This window comes from Hemicordylus capensis, chromosome 17, assembly GCF_027244095.1.
Source record: "Hemicordylus capensis ecotype Gifberg chromosome 17, rHemCap1.1.pri, whole genome shotgun sequence".
Classification (NCBI taxonomy): domain Eukaryota; kingdom Metazoa; phylum Chordata; class Lepidosauria; order Squamata; family Cordylidae; genus Hemicordylus; species Hemicordylus capensis.
This window is the reverse complement of record NC_069673.1, coordinates 4,540,781-4,564,791: the sequence shown is the minus strand read 5'-3', so window position 1 is coordinate 4,564,791 and position 24,011 is coordinate 4,540,781. Positions and strand designations below refer to the sequence as shown.

The window sequence follows — 24,011 nt, the reverse complement described above, 5'->3', positions numbered from 1 at the left end:
CAAAAGTTAACTCACTCAGGTTAATATTCAAACAAGGTCACTCTGAACTCCGAGTGAACTGCCTTAACTCCCCATAACTTCTCGGCAAGAGTAAAGTAAAGCGTGCCCCCCGAGTCGGTGTCAACTTGTGGGGCCCAGAGAGCCCTGTGGTTGTCTTTGGTAGAATACAGGAAGGGTTGACCATTGCCTCTTCCTGCGCAGTATGAGACGATGCCTTCCGGCACCTCCCTGTAGCGCTGCTGCCCTATAGAGGCGCTTCCCATAATGAGCCAATTATGCCAAGCAGAAAGAAAAGCAGGTAAGGTAGTGAAGCATCCATCACAAAAGAGAACAAATCAGCGACACAGACTTACAGATGCCCCTACTGAAAATTATGGAGGGAGTTATTGGAGAGTGCGTCCAGGCAACGGACGCTCTTTTGCACACCCGCACGCTCGGACCGCCATCCCAAACAACCTTGCACACAGAAGGCAATTCCCACATAGCTGCACCAGGAAGGAGCGATCAGACACATCACATTCTGTGGAGGCCCAGCCTGGGACTTCTAGTCAGACAGCAAGGGCAGAAGGAATCCTGCCCCAGGCTAGGAACTGGGGTATAAGTATCCCCCGTTCCATCATCCAGTGTGGTCCCTTGCACTTTACACTTGGGACTCCACCAAATATTGCCCTCTGGGAAGAGCAGAAGGTTCCAAGTCCCCTCCCTGGCAGCATCTCCAAGATCGGGCTGAGAGAGACTCCTGCCGGCAACCTGGGAGAAGCCGCTGCCAGTCTGTGAAGACCATACCGAGCTAGATGGACCAAGGGTCTGACTCAGTAGATGGCAGCTGCCTATGTCCCTATCAGGGAAAACTCGTAATAATATTGATGTGTGAGCACTGTGAGATATTCCCCTTAAGGGATGGAGCTGCTCTGGGAAGAGTATCTAGGTTGCAAGTTCCCTCCCTGGCAGCATCTCCAAGAGAGGGCTGAGAGAAATTCCTGCCTACAACTTTGGAGAAGCCGCTGCCAGCCTGTGCAGACAACACTGAGCTAGAGAGAGCAATGGTCTGACTCAGTATATGGCAGCTGCCTATGTTCCTAATCCTCTTGCTTCCAATCATGCTGAGGAGCAACTCCTTCCAGGAATCCTGGGGTCTCATCATCATCCACCAATATTTGTATGACAAATATGAGCCTTAGCCCCTCCTTGAGCCCAGAAACTATCACTGCTCCCCTTTCTTAAATCTAGCCCCATCTCTCTCTCTCTCTTGTCTGCCTGGATCCTTAATTGTGACTCAAAGCTAACACACCTCAGTGCAGTTGATCCATTTGTAAATGTAGTCTTATTAGACTTTAAAGCTCAAACACCTCATTGTAGTTAAACAGATTTTTGACAGCAATATTACATCTAACCACATTTGGAGAACCACATCCTCCCCACTTTGGAGAAGCCGCTGCCAGTCTGTGAAGACAATACTGAGCTAGATAGACCAATGGTCTGACTCAGTAGGAGGCAGCTTCCTAAGCTCCTGTTTCTCTCTCTTCTTTGTACCCCTCCCGACAATAAAAAAAACTCTTCTTTGTGTTTTGAAACGATAACCTTGTCTCAGCCCAGTCAATTCTTGAGTCCAAATGTTTGTACAAATTAAAACTGGTGGAACAGACCCTCGGAAGTGGAGCCAATTCCCCCACAAAGCCCGAAAACATTGAGGTGCTGACCAAACACCCCGGCACAGTTCCATTAACAGAACACAAAAGAAATTGCATTATCTAGCTGGTCTACGTGTGTGCACAGACACACACAAACCCAAACCCCATCTGAAGCGGGGGAAAGCCAAAAAAACAAACAATACTGAAATCTGATACCGTTCATAGTTCTCAGTAACCACCATCCTATTTAAGATTTAGGTAGTATCCTAGCAACGTCATTGTTTCGTTGTGTGCTATTCTTGGTAGGGGAGAAATGAAGTCGATTCACAACACCATTTAGTAGAGAATGTGTTTCAGCTAAGCCAAGGGAGTTCGGAACCGAGGTAGCAGCTACCTCTTACTGAGTCAGACCCTTGGTCCCTCTAGCTGAGTATTGTCTTCACAGACTGGCAGCGGCTTCTCCAAGGTGGCAGGCAGGAGTCTCTCTCAGCCCGATCTTGGAGATGCTGCCAGGGAGGGAACTGGGAACCTCGATGCTCTTCCCAGAGCGGCTCCATCCCCTAAAGGGAATCTCTTCCAGTGCTCACACGTCTAGTCTCCCTTTCATCTGCAACCAGGACAGACCCTGCTTAGCTAAGGGGACATGTCATGCTTGCTCCCACAAGACCAGCTCTCCTCTCCAGCTTCTCCAGGCAATATCCCCCTGTCACAAGGCTGCACCCCAGTTTGGCTCATTTCCCCTCTCTCCCTCCTCCCTCACATTCACACACTTTTCGCATTGTTTCTCTGCCCACTGCCTTCTCCAGCTCTGGTGGGTCTCTCATTCCCAAGGCTGGAGAGAGAGCCCCAGCTATCAGGAGGCTCGGCTCCCATCTTTAGCAGCCACTGATGAACCATTAGGTCATTGGGTGAACAAACCGAATGTCTGTAATATCATTCACCCCCCCCCCCAAAACAAGGAAGCTGTGCCGCGGGGGAAACTAAAGCACTCAACCACAACCGGAGTGACAGCCAGAAACATCACATGCTGCAGACCGCTCTCGGCAACCACAGGATGCCTGCGCCGGCAGTTCCCGGGGCTGTCCAAACCATGAGGCTTGGCATCTCAACATGGCACAGCCAAGAAGTCAAGTTGGACCAAATAGGAACGCCAACTTAAAATTCTCCCATTTGCAACAGCTGGATAGGAACATCAGAACATAGGAAACTGCCACATACTGAGTCAGACCACTGGTCTATCTAGCTCAGTATTGTCTTCACAGACCGGCAGCGGCTTCTCCAAGGTTGCAGGCAGGAGTCTCTCTCAGCCACATCTTGGAGATGCTGCCCAGGAGAAGGGAACTGGGAACCTTCTGCTCTTCTCAGAGTGGCTCCATCCCGAGGGGAATCTCTTCCAGTGCTCACACATCAAGTCTCCCTTTCATATGCAACCAGGGCAGACCCTGCTTAGCTATGGGGACAAGTCATGCTGGCGACCACCAGACCAGCTCTCCTCTCACCCTTGCTTTCCACGAGGAACAAGGTCCGAGTCCCAGCTGTGTTTCCCTACCCCCGAAGCAGCAAAGAATCAAGGAGGGTTGAGAGAACCTTCCACCTTCCCCTCGGCACCTGATAGGAGTGAGGGCTGTAATTTGTAGCTTGGGCAGTGCTCAGTTGAGGAGGTCTTTCAGAAAAGCCAGAACCCTCCCCAGGATCAAGCCGTGGCCCATTCGGCACAGCATCTGGCCTCCTGTAGTGGCCACCTAGGTGCCCCTAGGAAGCCCATTAGCAGAGAGGGGGGAGAGAGAGAGATTTATCAGGGGGAGAGCAACTGGCCCTCTCCGTCCCCAGCACAGCATCCCTCCAGTGGCTGTTGCTGGGGTCTCTCTTATGTTTCTTTTTAGACTGTGAGCCCTTTGGGGACAGGGGTCCATCTTGTTTGTTTGTTATTTCTCTGTGTAAACTGCCCGGAGCCATTTTTGGAAGGGCGGGATAGAAATCAAACAAACAAACAAACAAACAAATCTTGGAACAGAGTGGATGGCATCACCACAAACTAGGAACATAGGAAGCTGCCTTGGTCTTTCTAGCTCAGTATTGTCTTCACAGACTGGCAGCGGCTTCTCCAAGGTTGCAGGCAACTATGCCATTGAAGGGTCCCTTTGTGTCCCTACAGCTGTACCAGATTTGGTTCAAAGTGGTTAAGCAGTTCACAAGTTAACCCACTTGCGCCTCAAACGTTTACATGTCCGCCATCTTGAATCCGGGCGGATGACATCGTCACAAACGACGCCGTTGAGGTGTCCCTGCAACTGTACCCAATTCGGTTCATATTGGGCATACAGCCTCCTAGCCGCAGCCAAGCAAGCTGCCTACTACCGAGCCAGAGCCCTGGGCCAGCTCGCTCCGGACTGTCTGCACGGACCGGCAGCAGCTGCCCAGGAATTTCAGACAGGGCCTGCACTGGCTGGCAGCAGCTCTCCAAAATTTCAAGATAGGGTCTTTCCCCGCCAGCCCTACCTGCATTGCACACCCTTGTGGCAAGCGTTGCAACTCTAATGCACATTAGGTCAGACATTTGCCGTATCGTGGCCTGACAGACACAGCCCTTCTCCCAACGCATGGCACACGTTGCTGTAAATATGCTGCCCTCGACAAGAAACATCCATTGCATCTCACAGGCCGGAAATCTGCCCACCCCTCAGTAGAAGGCGGCTTCCCACTGCCCTGGGGAGCGGCTGCCAGTCAGTGCCGACGACCCTGAGTTAGGTGGACCAAGTGCCGGACTCAGCCGGAAGCAGCTTCCTGCATTCCTTTGACCAGACACAGCGGCAGGAGACACTCTTTTGTGTGTGTGTTTTTTAAATTTTGGAACAAGGAAAAGGAAAAGGAAACGAAGCATGTGTACTGTGGGCAGCAAGCAAGTTCTCCAGTCTCCACCTCCCCGTAGCCATGACTCTGCAAGTGCAAACTCACCCCTATTTTTAGCTTGTGGGGCCGAGCCAGCATCCTGGCGAGTAAAGGGCGAGGGGAAGCAGCCCGAGCCCCTGGGCAGAGACTTGCCATCAGTGGGGAGTGGCCGGAGAACTTTAAATCTCGCCAAGGGGGTGCAGAACACGGGGGGGGGGGAGCGCCCCCCGCCGAGACGGGGATGGATGCGGCGTTTCGGAAGGGCTGCCACAACGAAATCCACCGTTCCTTAGCAACGGGGACTGAAACCCCCTCAGTTTCACCACATCCCACCCGCCTGGCTTGTGGCTGCCCAGGAACACAACTGTGTGTGTGTGTGTGTGTGTGTGTGTGTGTGTGTGTGTGTGTGTGGACGGAGCTGCCAGAGGAAGACCAGGAGGAGAGCCAGTCTTGTGGCAGAAAGCAGGGATGGTCCCCTCTGCTAAGCAGGGTCTGCCCTGGTTTGCATTTGGATGGGAGACTCCGTGCGTGGGCACTGGGAGAGCTTCCCCTGAGGGGATGGGGCCCGAGCTCGGTGGGAGAGCATCGGCATTATTTGCACGCAGAAGGTTCCCAGTCCCCTTCCCTAGCAGCATCTCCAGAGATAGGGCTGGGAGAGAGATTCCCGCCTGCAACCTGGGAGAAGCTGCTGCCAGTCTGTGAAGACAATACTAAGCCAGGTGGGACCAAGGGTCTGACTCTTTAGAAGGCAGCTTCCGATGTCTCTGGGAAGCGCACAAGCCGGGTGTGGAAAGGCAAGAGCGTGGTGGAGATCTGCCTCCAGCAGCTTGGGATTCAGAGGTAGACTGCCTCTGAATGGGGAGGCTCCATTCAGCCACTGCACAGGAAGTAACTATTGATAGGATATGGATTTGTCTAACCTCCCTCCAAAGGGGGTTTAAGCCACCTGACCATCATCACACCCTGGGGAAAGCAATCTACAGGCTGGCTCCCAATTTATGTATTTGTTTATACTTATCTTATATTTATTTATCTTATATTTATTTATTTATTTATCTTGACGTATCGGTATACCGCCCAAAACGCAAGTTGTGTTAAGGAGGTCTCTGTTCCGCCTGTCCCGGATCGACTGTGCATTACTGTATTCCCGCGTTCCCTCTAACAAGGATCTCCAGATGTTGTTGACTACAACTCCCAGAATCCCCAGCTGCAACAGCTTTGGCTTGGGGATTCTGGGAGTTGTAGTCCACAACATCTGGGAATCCGTTAGAGGGAAGACGGCTGTGTTCTCTTGCTTGGCGGTGGGGGTGGGAGATGTGGCTCTGCTCATAAGAGCGATCTACCACTTGGCTTTCATATGGAAGTCCCTTAATTGTCGGGGAAGGGTTAATATGACATATAGGGTGAAGGGCCATAGTAGTCGAGCATCAGGTAGGGCTGGGAAAGACCCCTGCCTGAAACCTCGGGGAAGCTGCTGCCAGTCAGTGCAGACAATTCTGGCCTGGGACGACCAAGGTCCTGACTCAGTATGAAGCAACTTCCTGTCTCCACACACCCCCAATTTCCAGAGACTTTTAAAAATACTTTGCAATTGGATATTGAAGCAACTAGGAGGTCGAGGACAACAATATTCTCCTTTAACTTCCCGTGTCTGATCTATGCGAACGGCACGGGAATGAGGAGAAACACCCGCACCCCTAGGGACTCACAGTCTCCCAGGGAGGCAGCCCGAGAAAGCCGAGGCAGAGACAAACCGAGGACGGATGTGTGATCGTTTCATTTGCACACAGGGGAAGCGGCCTAGAGGCTTCGCTTTCAGCGGAGACAACTCTCACAGCTCGCTCCCCAAAGGCAGAGGAACTGCAGCCACTTCAGAGCTGCCAGTCAGGAATGTGGTGTTAGTGAACTTGTCGGAAGCCAGGGAGAGGAGGCAAAAGAGAAGGAGCAACCGCTAATACAACAGGCGTCTGGGTGCCGTTCACTTCTGGCTCAAACAGCACCCATTTGGGGCTGGACCCAGAGGCCGCTGCCGCCGCTGCCGCACAAAAAGTCAAGACAGCCTTAACTGATCTAAGCAAGTTCCTGGTCCTCATGGACGGCCTGGTTTCCCCACCAAGGAACTCTAGGAACCATCTGGCTGTGCAGGGGCGGCCAATGAAATCCTCAGCACCCTCGCACAACTTCAAGTCCCACGGTACACAAGCAAGTTAAACCAACGCCCAGCCGGTTTTCAAGACTGGTCGTGTCGACCAGGTCCCTGCAACGTCAGCCTCCCAGCTGCTTTTGGACCACAACGCCTATCATCCCCAGCCACAGTGGCTAATAGCCAGGGATTATGGGAGCTGTAGTCCAGGAGAGCAAAGGTTGTGCACCCCTGGGATAGAGGCACACTTGGTCTGCTAACACATCATGGAACTCTGGTTTCGCTTATTCATCCCCAAGACTCCCAAAACCATGATGCAGCGCTTCAAGCAGAACAGGAGGAGACACCTAACACAGCGTCATGATAAGCCACACGCCATGAGCAATCGCACAACTCTTCTCCAAGAAGCCAGCTGGAACAGAGAAGTCTCACCCAGCCTCCCAAGAGCGGGAGAGAGCAGCACCGAACAGCATGAAAGAGGCGTCTGCACCCCTACAGTCTCAAGTGGTACAGTCCAGATACACCTTTACCGCTCCGAGAACCAGACCTTAAAGAACTGCTCACGTCAGGATGGCGAGCAGCATTTCTTTTCTATATCAGGACGCATTCCATGTGGTGTAGTGGTTAGATGGTTGGACTAGGACCGGGGAGACCCGAGTTCAAATCCCCATTCAGCCATGAGACTCACAGGGCGACTCTGAGCCAGTCACACATCTCTCAGCCTAGCCTACTTCACAGGGTTGGCGTGAGGCTAAACATAACCTCCAGACTCGGAGGCAGAGTGGGATAAACTCTATAATCTCCACGATTCCTCCTCCTCTTCCGCAGAGCTGCTCATCGACACGGGATGTGGACAGGCCACCAGGCTGCTTTTTATCTAGGGACATAGGAAGCTGCCACATACTGAGTCAGACCTTTGGTCCATCGAGCTCAGTCTTGTCAACACAGACTGGCAGCCGCTTCTTCAAGGTTGCAGGCTGCAGTCTCTCTCAGCCTTATTTTGGAGATGCTGCCAGGGAGGGAACTTGGAACCTTCTGCAGGCAAGTGCTCTTCCCAGAGCAGCCCCGTCCCCTAAGGGGAATACCTTCCAGGGCTCACGCATGTAGTCTCCCATCCAAATGCAAACCAAGGTGGACCCTGCTTAGCAAAGGGGAGAATTCATGCCTGCTACCACAAGACCAACTCGCCTCTCTTAAACGATCACGGGGTGATGCAAATACCCTCCAAATGATCAGGGGATAACACCACCACCACCTCCGGGGAAGCCAGCACTTCGGCTCTGCTTTCTCCACTCCTAGATCCCAGAGTCAACGGCAAATCTAAGTTGAATGCCTAATCACAGCCAAGATCTGCTGACTGGTTTCAGCTTTTGTCCTCTCTCCCTGCCAAGCGCTTTCCTTTTTGTACAGAAGACAGCAGAAGGTCCCCCAGAGAGATTAGTTTCGACAGTCACCCCCTCTCAGCCACAGACACTCTGGCTCCACCAACGCAGATTTGCAGCTTTCCAACAGAAAATGGATTAATCCAACGTGATGTTTAGGAGCCTCCCGGCTAGCCTGACCTCAGCTATTCCTGTTTCCGCTGCCTAGCGCCAGACAGCGGACACGTTCCTCAAAAGCATCGTTCGGAATTCTGTGAACCCCCGAGAAAGAGAAACACAGAAAGACACGGAAGTAAGGCCGTTTCTGTCTTGGGGCCCACTAAAATATCGCCCCGGAGTACGCAACCTTCCGGGTTTCCAAGAACGCTTCTTCAGGCTCGTGGTCATCCGTGCAAGCACATGGTGGCCTATTCTCCAGTAAGCCCAATGGGACCTTCCTCCCAGATCAATGTGTAACCTTCGATTAGACAGGCAGATTTAATAGCAATAGCAATAGCAATAGCACTTACATTTATATACCGCTCTATAGCCGGAGCTCTCTAAGCGGTTTACAATGATTTTTAGCATATTGCCCCCCAACATTCTGGGTACTCATTTTACCGACCTCGGAAGGATGGAAGGCTGAGTCAACCTTGAGCCCCTGGTCAGGATCGAACTTGCAACCTTCTGGTTACAGGGCAGCAGTTTTACCACTGCGCCACCAGGGGGCGCCACCAGACGCTTGATATTTTGGTTACTCACCAGAACTGGACCTCAGCCTTAATCTTTGAATCTCAGGTACCCAGATTTTGGCTTGAGGCTTCAGTTCAGACTTTCCCGTGGACACTTAAAGGCTGATCCGCCCATGCATTCATCATCAAGTGGACGGCAGCAGGTGCGAACGGGTGACGGACTAACCTTCACTGACCCAACTTCCGGGAAGATCCAATCTGAGCTCAAAACACAACCGTCACCAACGGAAGGCGGTTCTATTCGCCACTCCAGAAACGCCGTAGGACAACTGATCAGACCAAGGCAGCATCTGTGGTTCTCTCCCATTTCACCCTCACGCCTTCCCTGTGAGGTAGGAAGTGAGGCCATAGCTTAAGAGGAGAGCACTTACTTGGCAAGGGGGATCCCTGGCTGGCAGCATCTGCCGCTCGGGCTGAGAAAGACTCCTGCCTGCAAGCTTGGAGAAGCCGCTGCCGGTCAGTGTAGACAGTGCTGAGCTAGATGGACCAAGGGTCGGACTCGGTATAAGGCAGCTTCATCGACTTGTGCATGTGGGCTGTAGCTCAGCGGAAGAGCGCCTGCTTTGCAGGCAGAAGGCCCTAGCTTCAAGTCCTCCAGACCACATCTCCAGGTAGGGCCAGGAAATTAATGCTTGGAGAGCCGCTGCCAGTCAGTGCAGACAACACTGAGGTGGATAGACCAAGGGCCTGACTCAGCATACAGCAGCCCCCTATGGATTTATCCTACGCCAGCCTGACCCTGCACAGCAACAAACCTCGAGAGAGGACAAGAACAGCCAGCAGGGTTGGAAGGGACAGACACACCCGGACCGGGGGGGGGTCTGCAGGGCGGCTGGCCTTGGCAATCCCCTGCCCAAAAGCCGCCTGCTGCAGGAGCCGCTGGATCAACAAGGTCCTTTCCCGGCTCTGAGCGGCTACCATCACCCAAAGCCATCCCCGCCTCGGAGCCGGGGAGGGAAGGTGGGTGGTCCTGGCCGGCCGCCTCTACCAGCATCTCCTTCTCCCGGGTTGCTCAGTTCCTGCTACCTAACCTGGATCTATGGCCGATGATCCATTCCATGGCCCTGATCGGTGGGAGAAAAATATTCAGCACAGGAAGCTGCTTTGCACCGAGTCAGACCCTGGGTCCGTCGCGCTGAGTCTTGTCTACACTGACGGGCAGCGGCTCTCCTAAGTTCCAGGCAAGCGTCTCTCACAGCCCTCCCTGGAGATGCTGCCAGGGACGGAATCTGGGGGCCCCTGCGGCCCCATCCCCTCAGGGGAATAGCCTGCAGTGCTCCCATGCCGTCTCCCATCCAAATGCAAACCAAGGCAGACCCTGCTCAGCAAAGGGGGAAAGCCTGGCTGGCCACCACAAGACCAGCTCTAATGGCCAAGGATGTATTATTATTATTATTATTATTATTATTATTATTACATTTATATCCTGCTCTTCCTCCAAGGAGCCCAGAGCGGTGTACTACATACTTGAGTTTCTCTTTCACAACAACCCTGTGAAGTAGGTTAGGCTGAGAGAGAAGCAACTGGCCCAGCTAGTCTCATGGCTGAATGGGGATTTGAACTCGGGTCTCCCCGGGCCTAGTCCAGCACTCTAACCACTACACCACGTATCTGCCAGGCAGCCACTAACCCAACACAGACGGCTTAGAGATGAGCCAGGCAGGTGCCCGTCTCCTGGGGCATGCCTCCTCGAACCCGCCTGCCTGCACGCTGGCCTCAGCGACCATGCCCCACCGCCTCACCAGCCGGCCGGGGAAGAGCCTCCTTCCACACGGGCAAATCCCCAAATGCCAGCTCAGCAGCCTCCAAAGCGGCCAGCCGAAAAGGTGCCACTGTTTTTATTCACCGTCTGCCCGCAAACCGAGGAGGGGGAATTGAGCGGAGAGGAAATTCTCCCCACATGCTAGAAAAGTTGGGTGCAGACCCCAGGAAGTGGCCTCTGTAGGATGCATCCCGACATTCACAGCATCACCCCAGGTGTGCCCTGGACACCCTCTAGGATCAAGAGGGGGAACAAGCACACCTGGCCGGTGTGTGTGTGTGTGTTTGTGTGTGTGTGTGTGTGTCCTTAAAGGATCCAATGAGGGGAAATTCAGCATTCAGTCAGTACAGGGAAGTGTTCCCAGAAAAGCCCCTTTTCTGATACCGTCTTTACCTGAATCCAAGACTAGTTCCAAGTTTGTTGATGTTAAGACAGGTGTATGTGTGTGGGGGTGTCTAAAATGCAGGATCCTGTTCCTCCCAGGGAAACAGAGGTATAACAACCTGAATTAAGCTCTATTTTTAAGCGGGTCATCTTACATTCAAAGCTTGCTTCTAGTGGGGTAAACACGGTAATTAAACTGGAGGGGAGACAAATGCCATAAAGAGGGCTAGAGTGGCCTTTTCCTCAGTATAGGCCCTTTGAGGGAAGAGACAGAGGCGAGGAGCGAGCAACTGACCGATTCGAGGAGGCCACAGAACCGATTCGAGGAAGGAGGTGGCCAAGACATTCTGGGGCTCTGAGCTATTAATCGGCAGCCTGAGACCCACTGGCCACCCCCCCCCCACTCCACCCCACAGTGATGCCCCTGGTTCTCAGCAACTGAGTCACACACACTCCTTGGAGATTTTGTAGCAGGCCAAGCAAAGGTGTGTGTGTGGGGGGTGTGTTGTGTTGTTTCTTGGATTTTTGCAAGGCAGCCCAACATTCCCAAGAAGAGATAAGAGTGCCGTTTCTCAGCAACCAGAGGTAAGAGCAGCCGAAGAACCTTGAACCCCAGCTTAAAAGAGGAGATGTAACCATGTCTGGAAAAGGCAGAGCAAATTTCCGCTAGAGAGCAAGGGATTGGAGAAAAATGCAGATGTCCCCAACCTCGAAGTCAGACTACAACTTCCATCGCCCACAGTCACAAGGCCTGGCAATCACTGTGGATGATGGGAGTTGTAGTCCAACCGCAACCAGAGACACACACCCTCCCCAATCTGACCGAACCATGAGGTGCACACTCCTGGCTTTCAGCTCTATTCTGAAATGCACTGCCCCTCAGATCCATATCCCCACTCCAGCATCTGCCCCAGAGATTCCCGATTGCACTGTTCTACTTGTTTTCTCGCAAGAGGGAGACACACCTTCTGGCAAGCTGCTTTGGTCAGCCCCACTTCTTCATTTCCATAAATCAACATGCCACCCAACGCCCACAGTCAGCTGCTCTCAACTCCTGCAAAACCCACCACGGAGCACAGCTCAGCTCAGCCTCTTTCTCTGCAAGGCAAAGAGAACCGAAACCAGAGCAGTTCCTCAAAAGGGCAGAAAAGTTGATTCAAAGCTCAAAACAGCCAAGGTAAGCTTTCGGGTGAGGGCTGCCACCGACACCGATTCTGCAAACACGACTCGGCTTTTGGCCCAGGACACTTCTCCACTGAGACGAAGTTCAGCTTCATCAGCCAAGACACGCATTGCCTTAACCCGGGTCAGACTATTCGCACGTTACATTCAGCACACATCTAGCAGCCCACATGATCTGTGCTCTCCAGTAGTCCCGATGCCGACTTTTAAACTGGACCCATGTATGTATAGCCATTCACACAAAACTGTGTGCGTTTGTGTCGTGTACACACTGTAATGGGTCAACAGCCCAGGAGAAAGCAGGATCTAACCCTGGCTAAGATACAGTCTCAAGTGCCTGCACACAAGTTCGTTCACCCATTTTTCACATCTTAGGCCAGGGGTTCCCAAACCCAGATACTCCTATCACCCCCAGCCCGAAGTCACTGTGGATGATGGAAGTTGCAGTCCAACAGCATTTGGGGATCCAAAGTTGCCTGGCCTAGGCAATCATCAAAAAGTGAAATGTGATGTGGAAATTGGTGCCATCTACTTTAATTTATTCTGCAAGTGCTAGCATAAACCCCAGCAGCGTGCAGTGTTACTTGACAGAGTCACCATCACTGCACGTGAAACCCAAGCATCAAACTCCATAGGTAAGGCCAGGAAAGACTCCTGCCTGAAACCTTGGAGAGCCACTGCCAGTCAGTGTAGACAACACTGAGCTAGCTGGACCAAAGGCCTGACTCCAGCAGGCAGCTTCCAGAAGCCACACACCCCATCAACACACACGGGCAAGATTTTTAAGGTCTCTGGGTGCCGGTCACTCCCTCCCACTTGGAAGCACTGCCTACAAAATCTCAGCTGTGCAAAACACAAGGGGATTCAGGGAGAGGGAGAAAGAGAACGCCCTCTTCCTATGCTCAGAGACACTCTTTCTGTCTCACCTGTCACAAGGCCACACGTCTCCAGAGCCAAGCTGAAAATTCAGCTCGGGACACTCCCCTTTGAAGGAATGCGGTTGAGACAAGCCAAGCAAGTGGGGGGTTTCCTGTATTCTGGGAGAATTTGTTCCTCCCACCATCCATCATCAGAAAACAAGTTTCAGCTCTTCCCCGCCACGGTGGACACAGCCAGGAAGGAGTGGTAAGGTCTGGGAAAGAGAAAAATGGAGGGATCCGGGGAGAAATCACACCCCCAGCAACCCTACAGAAAAGTCTCTTTACAGATCGAGGGGTGTGGGTCGACACTCAAGAGCTCTGCCCACCCCACAAACCCCCTGAATTTAATTCCACCTGGAACGGGCAAAAAGAAGGGGGCCCGTGCCTCTGAGGACAGGCAGAGGGTATTTCCACAGCCCCAGATTCTCTCACACCCACACCCCCTTCCTTGGCACATCAGAGAACAGCTTATGGAGTCTCCTCTTGAAAAAAGGGTCTTAAGAAGAAGGCGGAAGCGGAAAGGAAGCCAGAGTCAGGCAAATGTGGCTGCCAATTATGCCCCAGCACCTTTCTTCCCCCATTTTATGGCTTGAACCAGAGGGATAAGAAGGCTGGAGAGAGGAGGCAGGGAAAGGAGGAGTCCTCTGCTGGCCACGACAGTGTGAGCTCCAGCACCTATTTGCGAAAGGCACCTAGAGAGCAGAGGGCCTGAACCCCAGCACCTGTCTGTTTGTTAAATAGAAAATGCTTTCTCTAGAGGAGTGTTGAGAATTAGAGCACACAGCAGGGGGGGGAGGAATAAGGAGCCCCCCCCAACAGGTGCTAGGACAGTGTGAGCCCCACAACCTTATTAAAAAAAATAATTATAAGGCTCTCTCTAGAGCAGGGTTTCTTAAGCTTATGTCCTCAGAGGGGGTTGGACGACAACTCCCATCAGTCCACAGAGGCCAGGGCAGGGGGTGATGGGGACTGTAGTCCAGCCTCATCTGGAGACCCCAGGTTAAGGAACCCTGCTCTAGAGGAGAAGGAAGACAAGAGGAGGAGGAGGAGGAGAAGAAGAAAGAGGAGGGGCGCCCCCGCCTGCCTGCCTGCCTGCCTGCCTGCTAAGGCAGTGAGCCCCGGCACTTCTTGGCCGAAGAGGGCTGGCGAACAGGGGGGCGGGCAGACGACCCTCCCTCCCTCCGTGCCAGCTTACCGCGGAACTGGAGGGCGCCCGCCAGGCGGACGGTGACGGTGCCTGCCAGCGGCTCGCCAGGGCTGTAGACGACGCGGCTTTCGCCCAGGCGGATGTCGAAGAGCTGCACCTTCCCCATGGCCGGGCCGGGGCCGACGGAGGCCTGGCGCCGCTGCGCTGCCGATCTCCTCCTCTCCCTCGCTCTCCTCTCCTTCTCCTCCTCCCTGCGGCTGCCGAGCCGGGCGCGCTTTTGCGCGGCGCTTTTACGCAGCGCTCTGCTCCTCTGCCTCGCCGGGCGGAACTGCGGGCGACACAGCACAGTCGCAGCAGTGCCGCTCGCTGGCTCTACCTGCTGCCTCGGAGGGCGGCCTGCTGCTGCCGCCGCTGCCGCCACTGGCCAGCCCCTTCAAGGGCCGGCCCATTTCTCCGCCCCCCGCGCCCGGGACAGCTCCGCGCCTCTGGAATCCCGCGCCGGCGGCGGGAGGCGCCTGGCCTGATGATGATGGGCGCCCCAGTGGGGACACAGGAAGCTGCCATATCCCGAGTCAGACCCTTGGTCCATCCAGCTCAGGATTGTCTACCCAGGCTGGCAGCGGCTTCTCCACGGTCGCGGGCAGGAGGCTCTCTCAGCCCTTTCTGGGGATGCTGCCAGGGAGGGAACTGGGAACTTCCTACAAGCAAGCAAGCAGGTGCTCTTCCCAGAGCACCCCCACTATCCCCTAAGAGGCAAGGCTGCTCAACTTCGGTCCTTCTGCAGATGTGAACCTACAGTAAATGTAAATAAACGCCCATCATCCCTGGCTATGGGCTACTGTGGCTGGGGATTATGGGAGTTGTAGTCCAAAAGCAGCGGGAGGGTCCTAGGTTGAGCAGCCCTGCCTGAAGGGGAATATTTTACCATGCCCACTCATGTAGTCTCCCATCCAAATGCAAACCAAGGCAGTCCCTGCTTAGCAAAGTGGGCAATTCATGCTTGCTGCCACAAGACCCGCTCTTCCTCATGCCTCTACTCTTACAAATTCAAGGACCGTCTATGGCAGCGCACACGCTAACACTTAGGCACAGCTCTGTCATGATGGGGAGCCCCTGGATGGAGCCTCCCTCTTTAGGAGCAGTCTACCGTCATGCCGGGGCAGACCAGCTGAGCAAAGAGACACCTTTTGAATGTGATTCTCTGCTCTGGTTCACCTGATAGGCCAGCAACTGTGTCCATTTCTGGAGACAAACAACCTTAAACCAGTGGTGAACATTTATCTATTTATTTTTCCTGTTTATATACCACCCCATAGAAAATCTCTGGGTGGCTTACAAATTAAAAGCACAGACGCTCGTGTGAAACCGTTGAAACCCTGCAAAGCAATTTAAAATAACTGTATTTCTGTCTCAATCATTTGTTTATTTTGAATCATCTGTTTATGTCTCTGTAAGCCGCCCGGAGTCGGAAGTTTGGGGCAGTGCCCAAATATAATAAACAAAAAAAAACCTTGATTTGTATTTACTTTTAAAAATATAAACACTTCTTTGCAGGCATATGCTGGTAACATCCAGGCTTGACTACTGCAATGCACTCTACGTGGGGCTGCCTTTGTACATAGTTCAGAAGCTGCAACTGGCGCAGAATGCAGCAGCCTGGTTGGTCTCCGGTGTTACCCAAAGAGCGAGACCACTTTACCATCTCTGCTGGCTTTTAAGAAACGGCTGAGGGTGTCCCTTTTAATCAGGCCTTTTAGTTAAAAAGTTTTAACGCTGATACTGAGATTTTTAATGGTTTGAATGATCCAGCAACTTTTGTGGATTACATCAAGGGTTCCCAAGCTTGAGTCCCCAGATGTGGTTGGACCACAACTCCTATCATCCTTTGACCATTGTGGCTGGGGGTGATGGGAGTTGTAGTCCAACCATGTCTGGGGACTCAAATTCAGGAACCCCCAGATTTCATAATATGCACCCCATGGAGAACCAGTATGATTGAAGAGCGCTATATGAATCTTGTGAGCAAATACACACGTAAGGGCTGCACAGAGGGCAGAAATCCAATAGGTGGAGCGTTTGTTAGCATGAAGATGTGGTTAGACTATAGCCTCAATCATCCCCAGCCAAGGGGGCTCAAGGTTAGGAACCCCCCAGATTTCATGAAATGAACCACATAGAGAACTGACTAATATGACTGGAAAGTGCTGTACGGATCTTGCAAGCAAACACACATAAGGGTTGCACAGCAGGCAGAAATCCTACAGGTGGAGCGAGACCCACACACTATTTTCTTGCTGGGATAACATTTATTTTGGCTTTCCTGACTCCCTTCCGTTTCCATCTTGCCAATGGTACAAGGAACCCAGACTTAATCTGCACCACGGCTAATCTCTTAAGTACCAGGGCATACCTCCAAGACATGTGAAGTCATCGGTAGAGGGACAGAATATTTATGCATGTATATCTACGCAAACCGGTTTGGGGACTTGGGTTGAAAAGGAGTATCTAAATATCCATCATCTTCGTATCCATCAACAGTTGCATGTGAAGTCACTGGGAGAGGTGTCTCTGAGCATATGTAGAGAGCATTTCTCTCATCACCACCCCCAGCAACTCCCACCCGTACATCTGAGTGTCAGATGGAGGTTTCCCCAACAGGCTTAAAGGCTCACATTCCTTGAATTAATTATTACCATGACAACAAGAATCCTAGGTGGGCATTTGGCTGGTTAGGAAAAATCCCAAACCCATAGTTGACTCTTGATACTCTTGACTGGGTCATTTATTTATTTTTTAAAAGGTATTACTGTTCTGTAACTTATTGGATTTGTCTTCTTCTTCCAATGGACCACACAGCTACTTACAAATTGTGTGTGCTTTGCAGAATATTGTATGTAGCCAAGCTGGTGATAGGTCTTAAAGTAAAGTGTGCCATTGAGTTCGACTCCTGGCACCCACAGAGCCCTGGGGTTGTCTTGGGTAGAATACAGGAGGGGTTGACCATTGCCTCCTCCCACACAGTATGAGATGATGATGCCTTTCAACACCTTCCTAGATCACTGCTGCCTGATAAAGGTGTTTCCCATAGTCTGGGAAACATACCAGCAGGGATTCGAACCAGCAACCTCTTGCTCCCTAGGCAAGTGACTTCCCTGCTGAGCCATTAGGTGGCTGTAAGAGGGAATACACACCAATTAAGTGAGAAGTTTTTTTGTTCCACTGTCACAAGCCCTGTTGCTACAAGGACTAATCAAAGCTATTTTTAGAGGTATCGTGCTTTTGGATAGAGAGGCTCTATTTTTTAGCTGCCCGGGCTAACAAGCTGTTGGCAAAACCGGTTGAAGAGGGAGGCTGAAATGAATCTAGGGCTGCATAAGCATTCTCTTCTTCAGAGAATAGCCTCTCTTCGCCATTTCCCGCAGCAGGTAATAAGGCCTCCTGAGTAGACCACTGACTCATTTTCCAGGAAGAGCCTGCTAGTTACGGTAATAAAATGGTCCAGCCGCATCAGAAGAAGCCCTCCCTGCCAGGCACTCTCAGAATTTATTTACTGCCATGACCAGATGGAAGCCAAGTCAAAAAGGGGGCGATAGAAACTCCCCAACAGAGAAGCTTGGGGGTTTTATTGCGAATGATTGATTGATTGATTGATTGATAAATAATTAATTCCCACTGGGGGTAGGGAGACCTCCAACCCTTTGAAGCTGCGCTTCACAATTTGGGGCCCCGAGATGTTGCAGGACTACAAATCCCATCACACACACACACACACACACACACACACCAGCCAGGGAAGATGGGCATTGTAGTCCTGCCACTGTGGGGGTCCCGGGTTTGAGAAGCCCTTCTTTAAAGCCTTCCCAGGTTCGGAAAACGGGAAGGTTTTGTTTCCAGGCGATGTGCCACAACACAAATCTTGGGTCATTCACTATCCCCAGCTAACTGAGCAAAGAGCCATCTTTTTAAAGTGGTGGTTCTCTTTTATTTAGCAGGAGGAGAGCAACTGGCCCTATCCAGCCCCAGCACAGCATCCCGCCAGTGGGCTGTTGTTGCTGGGGTCAACCTTATGTTTCTTTTTAGATTGTGAGCCCTTTGGGGACAGGAGACCATCTTATTTAGGTATTATTTATTTTTTCTATGTAAACTGCTTTGAGAACCTTGGTTGAAGACCAGTATATAAATATTTGTTGTTGTTGTTGTAGTATTCAGGTACACAGAGCAGAATCTTTTACTTCTCACAGGCCCTTCTTTATGTATTGACCGTGACTGCCATGATCAGAAGCATGTTCTACAACAGGAGAATGTCTCTGTCCTTTAAGAAAGGGCAAAACCAACCCAAAACCCATCTCTCCTAAATTAGCAAGAGACATCTGGCCTTTGGTTTTTACCATTCAGGGAAAGCTTTCCTCAGCAGTCTCCTTGGGATTATGACACAGCAGGCTGAAACATTTGCATGGCAAACTGAAACAAAGGGGAGGCAGTCCGGGAATCTGGCACTGGCCAATGCCTGCTGATCTTTCTGCACTGTTTGCCTCCAGGGCTATTCGTCAAGGGCACATTTACATACTTTTGCCTGTATTAATCTCTGAGCACCTCCAGTGCAGAAAGCAGCTGAGATCATCTGACTGCAGGTGTGCACTGCACAACTCACAAACCTCGGGACCAGTTCAGGACCCTGAGGCCACTCCAGTCATCAGCTAGAAGGATCTTAGGCAACGGGTCTATCATAAACTACAGCCAGAAATATCTGGCTGGGTTTTTGAAATCAGTATGCTGTGCCCATTAGCTTTTCCAAATGAAATGGTAGCAGAATCTCTGGATTAGGACCAACTAAAATGTTACCAAGAAGCGAACAAGCTTGCAGGCTCAGGAGAGCTCTTCTTCAAGCCAGCTGTTCAGCCTCAAGGCATTGTGGTCAACAGTCTATTTGAGCAACACTGGAGCGTGAATGGAATGACTTAGCATGTCAGCGTGAGAACTCAAGAGAAACGTGTTTATCAAGATTAACGAAAGTGCCACAAAGCAATGAGCAAGCTTTTGAGTCCCACAGAACACTTCCATCATCCCTTCCTTTGCTTGGCCCTCCTCTCTTAGCAGAGAGGTGTTTTTCGATGGCTCTAGCACAAGTTCAGTTCCCTCTTGCCTGTGGCCACCCTTCACTGAGTCTGTGTATCAATCTGGTGCAGTTCTCTAGAGAAAGAGCGCCCCATTCTTTGACTTGCCTTCCCGGAAACATCACCCTTCGGACCCTCTATCTCTGGCAGGACTCGGGCCACCCAGAACGTTTCCGGCTGTGGCTACTGAGCATGCAGAACACAGATACGAAGGGTCCCTCCACTCTACCTGCATTAGGAGCATAAGAAGCTGCCAAACCGAGTCAGACCTTTGGTCCCTCTAACTCAGGATCATCTACACTGACTGGCAGCAGCTCTCCAAGGTTTCAGGCAGGAGCCCATCCCAGAGCTACCTGAAGAGGCTGTCAGGGATCGGACCTGGGACCTTATGCATGCTAAGCAGATGCTTTATCACTGAGCTATGGGAAGCTGCTTTATATCGAGTCTGGCCCTTGGTCCATCTAGCTCAGTATTGTCTACACAGACTGGCAGTCCATCATGCTGGGGAAAGTGGAAGGAAAGAGAAGAAAAGGATGACCAGCAGCAAGGTGGATGGACTCAATGACGACAGCCATGAATGCACCACTGAGAGACCTTCAAGGCCAAGTGGAAGACGGATCATCCTGGAGAGAATCTCTCTATGCAGTTGAACATAAGAACATAAGAACAGCCCTGTGGGATCAGGCCCAAGGAGGCCCATCTAGTCCAGCCTCCTGTTTCACACAGTGGCCCACCAGATGCCTCTGGGAAGCCCACAAGCAAGAGGTGAGGGCATGCCCTTTCTCCTGCTGTTCTTCCCCTGCAACTGGTACTCAGAGGCACCCTGCCCTTGAGGCTGGAGGTGGCCCACAGCCCTCCGACTAGTAGCCCTTGATAGACCTCTCCTCCATGAAGTCATCCAAACCCCTCTTCAAGCCATCCAGGTTGTTGGCTGTCACCACATCCTGTGGCAGAGAGTTCCACAAGTGGATCACGCGTTGTGTGAAAAAGTACTTCCGTTTGTTGGTCCTAGACCTCCTGGCAATCAATTTCATGGAGTGACCCCTGGTTCTAGTGTTATGGGAGAGGGAGAAGAATTTCTCTCTATCCACTTTCTCCACGCCATGCATGATTTTATAGACCTCTATCATGTCTCCCCGCAGTCGTCTTTTTTCTAAACTAAAAAGCCCCAGGTGTTGTAGTCTTGCCTCATCAGGAAGGTGCTCTAGGCCCCTGATCATCTTGGTTGCCCTCTTCTGCACCTTCTCCAGTTCAACAATGTCCTTTTTAAGATGTGGTGGCCAGAATTGTTTGCAGGACTCCAAGTGTGGTCGCACCATAGTTTTGTATAAGTTGCTAAGAGTCGACACCGACTTGACACCACTTAATCAATCAGTCATCCAAACCACAAGACCGGCTCCACCTTTCAGTACAACTGTACTTGCATATCGCTCTGAACAGGCATACGCAGACTGTATGTGCATTGAACACATTGCGTAGATAAGGCTTCATTTGACAGAGTCCGTAAGATTAAGGGATGGTCTGCAAAACAAATTTATTTGTAATAAGCAGTGGTTGCTTCTTATCAGTAATTAGAAAACAAATTACAACATTAATACCTATCATTCCTTTTTCTATAAGTCCATGTAAATATATATATAAGAAGCATGACGATTGCACAATGTTTTCTAATATATCTTTCTGTTCCATCGCTAAGCTCTGTGGGAAGCCAATGCTAGAGTGTTAGAGTGTTGAACGAGGACTGGGGAAACCGAGTTCAAATCCCTGTGGGGCCATGAAACTCACTCTGAGACTCTGGACCAGTCATCTCTCTCTCAGCCTTGCCCACCTCACAGGGTTGTTGTGAGGAGAAACATAGATAGGTGTAGCGGTTTACATAGTTATGAATAAATGCACAAAATGGCTCTCTGTCCCCAAAGGGCTCACAATCTAAAAAAAGAAACAGAAGATCGACACCAGCAACAGCCACTGGAGGGATGCTGTGCTGGGGACGGATAGGGCCAGTTGCTCTCCCCCTACTCAATAAACAAAGAAAATCACCACTTTAAAAGGTGGCCTCTTTGCTCACTTAGCTGTGATAACAAGTCCTGGAGCTGAACCGTGACTCAGATGACGTGCCAGCGTCTCCCCTCTCCACCTCTGTGTCATTCCAGGGTTCACCATTTAGCACAGCAACTCCTTGCCATGAAACCGGTCCCTCCCACATGACTGCCCTCGAGGCCTCTAATAAATGCCGTTGGACGAGTACGCGTTGAACCGATCCGGTTACGGCATCATCGTGACATCACCTCACTGGCAATCTCTTTTTAAAGTTCAGTGTACTTCATTACGTAAGACATCCCAATATACATTCAAGTGTAAACATGAGACATGCTTCTTGAATAAAGGCAAAGGTAAAGTTAGGCCCTCGAGCCGGTGTCAACTTCTGGCACCCACAGAGCCCTGTGGTTGTCTTTGGTAGAATACAGGAGGGGTTGACCATTGCATCCCCCCGCGCAGTATGAGATGATGCCTTTCAGCATCTTCCAATATCACTGCTGCCCAATATAGGAGTTTCCCATAGTCTGGGAAACATACCCCAGCGGGGAGATTCGAACCGGTGACCTCTTGCTCTCTAGGCAAGTTACTTCCCTGCTGCACCATTCGGTGGCTGCTTCTTGAATACTCGCGATTAAATAGAACACTTTGATGTACTTATTTACAGGGTTAGAAAAGAGAAAAAAACAAACTTTTTATTTTATTTTTGCATGTATGCTCCACTCTTCGTCCAGAGAGCCCAGAGCAGTATACAGGGGCACAGCTAGGGGAGAGAGGGCCCGTGTTCACCCCTCTCTCTGGTGGCCCCTTGGAGTGAGGGAGATAATGATGAAAATAGGGAGGAGTGAAGCCGGAGGGCCCTCAGGAGCTGGGGGTGGATTCTTTGAAGCCTTTCGCTCAATTATCGCTACATCTCTGGTTTGGGGGGATTTTGGTTGGAAAGCAATATATAAATATTCGTCGTATTCGTCTCAGCACTCTGCCTCTGAATGAGTGTAATAATCAGAGCGGCTCAATGCGTTCGATTCGCCGTCTCGTTTTGTGGCTTGAGCGTTTCGATCTCTGCTAACTGAGCGAAGGGGCACCTTTGTAAAGTGGCGATTCTCTGGTATTTAGCAGGGGGAGGGCCACTGCTCCAATGTGGGAGGAGAGCGGGTCGTGTGGTAAGAAACCTGGATTGTCTGCTTTGCTAAGCAGAGTCTGCCCTGGAATGCATCTGAATGGGAGATCACAGGTGTGAGCATTGCAAGATATGATCCTTAGAGAGATGGGGCCACTCTGGGAAGAGCGCCTGCAAAAAGATTCCAAGTTCTCTTCCTGGCATCGCCACTAATATGCTGTCGGAGAGTCAAAAGGAGGAACGGTGAGAGATAAATTTGTTGTGGGGGGCGGAATGAATTGCAGAACTTAAAGAAAACACTTTCAGGGCGGCCCGTTGGGACTTCTGAACCGGTTGCTAAACCAGCTGAAATCATATGATGGACGTAAAAATGACGAGTCAGGAACCTGTTGAGGGGACAGTCAAGCACCTGGGATCCTGTGATGATGAGACAGACCAGTGTCACTCTCTCCATTTCACAGGTGGGAAGGGTGAGGCACAAAGCCGTCGACAGGGCCTCTCCAGCAGGGCAGTGTGACTCAAGGCGATGAGGAGCACCTCCTGGTGTCCGGCTCACTGCATTGAACTTCAGTGAGGAGAGCAGGAAATTGGTCCTATGATTCATCAGGTGATCCTCTACCTTGCAGAGGAGGCACAGCCTGTCCTACCCTTGCGGGAGAGAAAGAACCACAAGGCGAGGGTAGGGTCCCTTTCTCAACGTTGGGTCCCCAGATGCCGCTTGACTACAACTCCCATCACCCCCTGCCGCAGCAGCAGAGGATGCTGGGAGTTGTAGTCTGGCACAATCTGGCCACCCAGGTTGGGGGGCCACTGGACTAGGACAATACAGGGGCATTTTTTTCAATGGCCGTTCAAAGCACAGGTAGAGGAAGCTGCCATATACTGAGTCAGGCCGTTGGTCCGTCTAGCTCAGCACTGTTTACACTGACTGGCAGCGGCTCTCCAAGGTTTCAGGCACAAGTCTCTCCCAGCCCTACCTGGAGATGCTGCCAGGGATTGAAACTGGGGCCTTCTACATGCAAAGCAGATGCTCCACCACTAAGCTGCAACCCCATCCCCTAGTATCTTACAACACTCACATCTAGTCACCCATCCAAATGCAAACCAAGGTGGACCCTGCTTAGCCAAGGGGACAATTCGTGCTCCTTACCACAGGACCAGCTCTCCTTTCCTGAAACAGATACAATACGGCACACCTGAGTCCTTAAGGGTTCTCTCTGAGTCCTTAAGGGTTCTCTCTCCCGAGGGACCCTCTCTCCAGAGGAAAGTGGGCGTTCCTTACAAACATGGCAAATTGCTTCGCTCAGTCAAAACAAACATCAATCAACTTTGCAAACAAGAACAAATTGTTTTGCTTTAAGTTGATGGTGGTTTCAGTTACCACGAGTCACTCTGTGATGCTTTCAACCCAGAAAGTGAGGTATAAAATTCAAAAATGATGAAACTTTGATGCCCCTAGCTCCTTAGAGCAACCAGGGATTAGATCCACCGCCTAATTCCAACTGTCCCATATAAAGAATGGGCCCTCTATATGCCAAATCAGTGGCTGCGTTATTAGAAAAACTCCCC

General features: G+C 51.4%; 1 protein-coding gene across 2 annotated transcripts in view; it reads right to left on the bottom strand.

The window, feature by feature from the left end:
- The window catches only part of ARRDC1 (arrestin domain containing 1), a 31,832-nt gene extending 17,205 nt beyond the window's left edge, over positions 1-14,627 (bottom strand). The window contains exon 1 of one of the 2 annotated variants that reach the window (XM_053281627.1): positions 14,220-14,627. In XM_053281627.1, coding sequence (XP_053137602.1) covers positions 14,220-14,337 — 118 coding nt within the window. In that variant the 5' untranslated portion in view covers positions 14,338-14,627. The remainder of the gene's footprint in view (positions 1-14,219) is intronic. The other variant, XM_053281626.1, reaches the window with a different exon arrangement.
- Positions 14,628-24,011: the final 9,384 nt, after the last annotated feature.